The following is a 7910-nucleotide window of genomic DNA, read 5'->3' as shown; positions in this document are numbered from 1 at the left end:
GAGTGTCTATGGCATGTGCTGGATCCATTCCATAGAGGTCCCACCTAATAACTTGCAGGACTTAGCTGGGATAGCTCACCCTAGAACGTGATAGATGCGAACAAAGATGAACAAAGTTTTAAAAGATTTGGAATGAAGTAAGGGTGACAGAATTTTCATTTTTGGTTGAACTATTCATTTTAAAATTTCTGCTTCCAACAAAAACCACAGGTCATGTTCAAAGTCCTCACTGCATCAGCGCTGTTTTGGCAGCACAAGTAGGCGCTACAATATTAGGCAAGTAGTTTTAATTAGGAATGCACAATATTATCGGACCAATATCGAAATCGGCCAATAATGGCTTTAAATGTAAATATCAGCATCGGCCAGATATGAAAAATTATGCCGATATGTCTTGCCAATATGTCTTGCCGAAAAGAGGAATACATTAAATCACATGTGCTCAAGATATGCTAGCGATTAGATCACGTCAACAGTGCTATTAGATGACGTCAGCATTGTGGCTCATTCTTGAAGCAAAGTTTTGCCTGAATGGTGATTGGATTTTGGATTTTGGATTTTGGACTGATGCATTTAAACTGAAAATGCACGTACAGAATAATGTGCTAGGTGTATGATAGAGTAAACAGTAATAGCAAGTGCAGCGGCAGCTGCCCCGGGTCCTAATGCCCACTCAGTAAGGAGTTTTTATTCCGTAGGGGGCACTGTTGGCCTTTTTTTCTAATAAAATAAAAGCAAAATACACAAATAATCTTTAGATGGTGTTTCTGATTAAATAAAGCAGTAATTGATGCCGTTAAATCTTGAGTATGTTTTGATTTAAAAGTCAGAATCTATAGCTTAAATGAACAAAAAAAAAAAAATGTTTTATTAAAAATCACAAACATGACACTTAAATTAAATAATTTTATATATACTAATTTATTCATTAATGTGTAATATGTTTTTTTGTTTTTTTTAAACAAATTATGAGCTCTAAAAGATTTTCAGAATTTTTACAACTCTTTTGCTTTAGACCATTTGCAAATATTAAATCATAAAATAAAATGTTATGGTTACCACAGCATCTTTCTGGAAAAAAATAAGATAAAAAATGCAGTGATTAATATATAGTTTATTTATAGTGTCAGGCACAAGACGGGATAAAAGTGGTATTTGATTGTGTTGAATTGTTTTTTGTTTCAGAGGTTTCAGACACAGGTGAAGCAACAGGAATAGTCTTGACACGAAGAAGGTTGGAACTTAGCTCTGGTTGTGATGGAAGTAGATGACAGAATCAAAAGGCGGCACAGAGGAACTGACGAGGAAGGAACAACGGGTATCCAGGGGAACAACAATGGTAGCGAGGGTTCTGGTAAGTACATGTGGGTCAATGCTAGATCAGACGAGGAGTGAGGGAAAGTGATAGTCCTTATATGAGAGCCTGGTGATGATGGACAGGTGCTCAGAATTCTGGTAATTGAACGAGTAGGCGTGGCATGTGGAGAGGGTGTAGGCTGTGACTCCGTGACATATAGTTATTTTCAAATCTTCAATGTACTGTCTTTATAAAGGAAGTTTATTATTGCTTATTTAATTCTAAAAAATAACCAAAATTAAAAATAATTATATATCAGTATCAGTACATCAGTATATCAGCATCGGCTATTGGCCAAAATGAGTTGAAAATTATCGCCATATCGGATATCAGCAAAAATCCAATATCATGCACCCTTGGTTTTAATGTTGTGGCTGTTCAGTCTACGTATATACTGTATGTTTGTGTTCCTTGTTTTTAGATGACTTCTTTAAGGGCAGACAACAACACATAAAGACAAATGTTTGGGCTAATGTAATGATGTGCTGATATGAGTCTGCCTGTAGATGGTTATATAGAATATTTCAATCTTTTCAGCTTGTTAATTGATAAGGGAGATGCATAAAGATCCCTGTATATTATAGCATTTTCTAAATTGGATCTAATCACCAGAACATTGCACAGGTGCCTTTCACTGTTATCGTGGCACGCATACTGTGAGAAAACTAATTTGACATAAAACAGGCTTTAACTACTTTGGGAAAAAGACAGTTTTGGCAGGACAGGAGAGTGGTGTGAATGATAGAACCATGAGATGATGACCATGCTAGTTATTAAAGTGATGTGCCTTCCTCAGGCAAGGTGAATCGGACTCATTACCCGCCAATAACAACCAGCAGTGTTTCCCATGGAAAGTCTGTTCTTAATATTCATGTACAGTACTGTATGTAGAGTTTTGGTTAAAGAACAACGGATAGGGAAAATGATAAAAAAAATAGCATATCTTGAACACTTCTACACAATGGCCAATACAACGCTATATAAACAAAGATAATGAGCATAGTACAGACTTACATGCATCTTAAAAATATAGTTCCTTTTTGTTCAGTTTGTAATATTAGCTGGCACACTGTAAATGAATAATTATATGAATGAATAACTATCTCATGATTTTGGTCATTCTGTGGTTGAGCATCAGAAACAGTTGTGCTATTTGCTTAGGGCAGAGGTATTTGTGCAGAGGGAAATGTCACATGGACAAGTAAATCTATTTTGTGACATGCTTCTCTTTCGTCTTCCTCCATGGAATGTGTTGAAATTTGTTTTAGGATTGAACAACGATTTGCAGGTCTCTCAGTAATGTGTCTTTGCCACGATCCTGATATACGATCCATCTGATTTCTGCTGTTTCAGCTCCCCAGATTTACCTCAGAGAATCAGAGCCTGTTTTCCTTCGTCTAAGCCGATCCTGGATGCTCCTTTGTGGTGATTGCAAGTCTCTCTGTTTCAAAATTATGACCATCATAGTTTCAGAACTAATAATGCCACATAAATTTCCAACACAAGCTTCTACAAAGAGAATTATAGTGCTGTGACAGCAGTGACGCTAAACAAGTAATGGATTGGGACGCTCATAAAGGCATAGTCATAAATGATCGGAATAGCTTTGGAAAATCTTTAGCTCTTTGGCTTATTCCACAATGATTTACCCTGAAAGTGTAACTATAATGACAGACCAGTAAGTCCTTCTTTGACTTTTCACTTTCAGTGAATTAAAGACTTGATCAGTTCATTTTAAACTGTGTTATCGGCTAGTACAGGCCAGATCTTTGAGTCTTGGCGTACTTCTGGTTTTTGCATTGCCCACCTTGTCATTTAGCTGACACTTTTATCCAAACATCCAGTCTCTTTATTAGATGGTCAATCCCCCTGATGTCCTGAGGTTAATAGCTTTGCTCAAGGACGTAATGATGATGGCTCTTGGCAGGGCTCTGAACCTACAACCTTTTGGTTGTTAGCCAAGACTTTAACCACTAAGCTACACATCCCTTGTGCATAGTCTTTTTTAAGTTCTCTTTCTCTTTCTCTTGCTGAACTGTATTCAGAGAAAACAACCACAGACCTTTAGTATAATATGATATTATAGGCCTCTTTTAGTTTTTTTAGATTTTTAGAAACTTGTCAGTAATTGTTTTTTTTGTTTTTTTTTTTCTTTGTTTTTTCATTAAATTGATCAAAAGCAACAGTACAGACATTTAGAATGTTACAAAATATTTAGATTTTGATTTCAAATTATTTTCTTTTGAAGTTTTGATTCATTAAAGAAAAGAAAAAATTATCAGTTTTCACAAAAAAAATGACTATTATTCCACCACTGTTTTCAATGTTTTGAGCACCAAATTAGTCATCCCAAAAAATAATTACATTTTAAAATTTGTTAATAATATATCACAATTTTGTTTTTCTGTACTTTTTCATCAAATAAACACAGCTTTGCTGCAAAATTTCCCCAGTCACAAACTTTAAATGGTAGTGATCATAATGAATGAACTTTACACAGCCATTGAACTGAACCAAATCAAAACTGAGCTGACTTGAGCTGAATAATGGCATTATTGTCTTTTTAGAGCTGGTTTACAGCAGAACTTCAGTTTGCCTCATGTTTGATGAAGTTTGGATCATGATGGTCATTTTCCTTAATACTGTGAAGCTGCTTTGAAAGAATCTGTATTGTCTAAAGTAACATATACATAAAATGACTTGACTAGAACAAAGTACCCATTATGGACTTCAGATGTTTTTGTATCTTAAACTCAACTGACTTAGCTGATTGGATGTTTATTTTCAATCCCTGAAGCAAGTGTTTAAGCACTGAGTTCTCAAGAGAAACTATAATGCTTTATTGTCTTAAATTATTAATTGTTTGTTTTCTATCTGTCCCCGTAATGCGATGCAGATGACAGTAATTATGCCGGTTTGACACTGTAATGTCAGCTGTAATTGGGTATTTCTGCTATCCACCAACAGGTAGAGAAGGAACACATGACAGGGTGTACTATTTTCACGTGTCCTCTGGGTAATGGGGACTGTCTGGTGAGAATGAGAAACATAGAAGACGCAGATCTCAGTTTGGACAGCCATCTGTGCAAGATGCATTTCTGTTTGATAGTCCTGGTCAAAAGACTGATTTGACTGGGGATTTGGAGACAAACAGCTAAATATTGCTTGAACATGGCAGATGCTCTTTAGAATCGGACATCAGATGTCTCTACCTTCCTCACATATGAACATGTCCTCTTTCCATCCAGGGTTAGTGATTGAGTGAATGGCTGAAAGCAAATATAGTGGATGAATTTTCATATTGAATACACCAAACTACCGCTATCAGTCACGTCTGCTGGGGCTCTTCTGGGACAGTTTGTGTCTGGAAGCTGTCTTTGCATTTGCCGTATGATTTTTTTGCCATTCATCACTGGCCACTGGTATTTGTCCAGTTTGGCATAGCCTGTTGTTTGAAACTTGCAGTCAATTTTTGAATTGTTTCACTGCTTATTTGTATACAGTTGGACTTTTTTGCCTTGTAATATCTGAACTGTTGCTCGTTGCCTCGTTATGATTTTCATTCGCTTATATGCTATAAGACAGTGTGAATACCAGTTTACACACAAAGAAAGGAGACCAGAGTATACCACACATTAGGAATGTAAATTTTTAGGAATTTCCATGGTTTTTTCTTTTCTTTTTTTTTTTTTTTTCTTTTATAAATTGTTAAACATGTACCAGATACAGTATGCAACTTGGTTTTCTGGGCATGTAGGTATTGTTATTTCATTATCTTATAAAATTTTAAAAAATGATGTGTTCTTGTTTTGTTTGTGATTTTGTTATTTTTATTTTTTTTTTTTATATATTTTTATAAATTTTGTATTATTATGTTTTTGATATATATTGTTTGTGTGTTAATGTGTGATTAATTTTTTTCATTTTTAATTGATTTACAGCACTAATTATTATATCTAATATATTAAAATTAATTATAATTTGATTTATTTATATTTATTCACATTTAATATAAAGTATGTAAAACATAAATGCAGTATGCTACCTAAAATAAAATGATATATTGTGTATAACAATTTATCATCTGTGAAAATTTCCAACATCTTTCTTTCTCTGTTTATAAAAAACTCTGCTTTTAAGCAAATGTAAAACATCGCTTTTGTCTTTTTTGATTTTTTTATTTTTCTGTTTATAATGGTCTTGTTTTGTTTTAATTTTATGATTTTTTTTTTTGCTTTTGTCTTTATCATTATTTATGGCAAAATCCATCTAATGAACACTTCACTGGGCTTGTTGCCATTTACTGCTATCAGTTTTTGCAGTGCACATTATCATTATTTATGGAGATGCACTGTTAAATATGTCAAGTTTTATTACTTAACTCTTTTCTGTTTTTTCTGCTGAAATTGACCAACGATTGATAAACTGCTTGTGACTAAATAATTGGCATCATTACATCTGTACAACAGTGCACACATATAAAAAGTGATAACTACTTGATTTCAGTGCTAATTTTCTCCATATGTACTGGAAAAGATCACCTGCCTTGGCATTTTAGCCTTGTAACCGTGAAGCCCTCAGACCTGAGTAATGACCAGCGGGAGCACAGCATCCATCCTCCAAATGCTTTGACTCTTTAATATGCCGCTGTTAATATAGCCTGCAGTCAGAAAAGGTCTTCCAGTGATGGGCATCTCAGCTCAGGTAAAACACTGTTGGCTCTCTTCATTTCGTTGGCCTCTCATCTTGTGGGTACTTTTACTCTCCTAAAACAGATAGATTTGAAATTGAAGTGCTGCTTCACTGCTTGATGTTGTTATTTCATGTGATTGTAATGTCTTTTCTCTTTTTCCTCTATAGAAAAATGTGATGAAGCTCTGGTCACACCACTCCCTCATAATGCCTTCACCAGCTCCTCTGTGTTCACAAGTGGCTATGCACCTGGATATGCCAAGCTAAACAAAAGAGGAGGTAAATTTTCATTATTCTTGCTCATATGTATATATTAACATCCACCAATGTGAATGAACAAACCCTTTTTCTTTTATCACAATACCTCAATGAACACTCTTTGGCTGTAGTTTTTTATGCAAACAATATATTACAAACTTCAATTTCACAGGTGCTCAGACTTGATATAGATTTTTGTCATTCCAGTAAACATCCATACATTATATTATGGCACCGCAGAGTCATTACTTCAATAACTCCAGCCGGGAATTATTGCGTGAATTACTGGGCTACAACGACTCATCCCATTATGCCAAACTGTGCTTTGGAAAACACTATGTGCTTAAGACTAATTGAGCGAAAATCTACAACAGATGTGAAAACGCTGCGATTTATCTCGGTGATATTTGCACAGTTCACATGTTTATTATTTTCAGTTTGTTCCTCATCACTCACTGAAAATGTTATTTAATTAAAATGGAAGTTTCCGTGTCCTCGTAGGACGTCTCTGAAGTTTAGTTTGGCATCTTTGACGGAACGAGATCATGTTTTTATTTATTTGTTTATTTTATGAGGGAGAAAGCAGAAAGAAATAAACCACTGCTAATTGTGCGTCAAAAGCATTTTTTGCTTGTTTTTTGTTGCTGTGATAGGCTCTCATGGGAGAGCAAATTCAGATCCAAATGGATGTTTTATATATGAGTCTCGCTGTGGGAGTTCGTGGGTCTGATTTTAAAGGCTTTAAACTGCATGTTATTTCCAAGCTCAGTGAGTCACTGGGCTCTATTATGTACACAAAATATTGTAATATTAATTGGTACTGTAACTGTGCCTCGTATTACAAATTCTTCTAAGAGGCACAGTGTAAGCTCCATACAAATCTTTCTTCCTTGAGGAGATATAGTATTGCCTATGCATGAATTAATTGGTGTTCTTGGCATGTCTACATGCATAATTTTTGTTGTTTATTCTGTCAAGCAGAGCTCATGTATACATGTATGTGGCAGTTTACCTTAAAGGAACAGTTGTCCGAAAAATGACTGAAAAATTCTGTCATAGCTTGGCTTGGGTCAGTATTCTTTGATAACTTTTTGCATATTTTATTTAAAGGTGGCAATATATCAATACAAAACTGATTGTTGGCCATCAGACATTTAAGAGATTTATTTATTTATTCATTGATATCAGTGTGGTTATTGAAATTAACAAAAAGCTAAAATAAAATACACAATATTAGATGAAAAAAAGACACTTTTTGCCTTTGAAACTGGACTAAAATATTAAAATGACAGTACTAAAACAGTACTAAAATGACTAAAAATTGAAATGAAAATAAATTAATATTTGAATATATAAAAAATATAATAATACATTTACTAAATCTTAAGCTAAAGTTAAAATAAATATAAAATCTATAATAAACATTATAATAGTATTTAAATAATACTAAAATAACATGGATGATAATATATATCAGCTGATATTGAAAATTTCCTGTTTTCTAATTTAGATTACCTTTGCCATCATCCACCTAATATTAAAAAACACTAATAATATGAATAGTAGATATAATCTTAAAATTCATATCCATTTCTCAAACTTA

General features: G+C 34.0%; 1 protein-coding gene across 2 annotated transcripts in view; it reads left to right on the top strand.

The window, feature by feature from the left end:
- Positions 1 to 7910, top strand: part of cntnap2a (contactin associated protein 2a) — a 352125-nt gene that overhangs the window by 134279 nt on the left and 209936 nt on the right. For both annotated transcript variants that reach the window (XM_042752140.1, XM_042752141.1), the window contains exon 2: positions 6218 to 6328. In XM_042752140.1, coding sequence (XP_042608074.1) covers positions 6218 to 6328 — 111 coding nt within the window. The remainder of the gene's footprint in view (positions 1 to 6217; positions 6329 to 7910) is intronic.

Source organism: Cyprinus carpio, chromosome B24 (assembly GCF_018340385.1).
Source record: "Cyprinus carpio isolate SPL01 chromosome B24, ASM1834038v1, whole genome shotgun sequence".
Lineage (NCBI taxonomy): Eukaryota > Metazoa > Chordata > Actinopteri > Cypriniformes > Cyprinidae > Cyprinus > Cyprinus carpio.
This window is presented reverse-complemented; position numbering and strand designations above follow the sequence as displayed.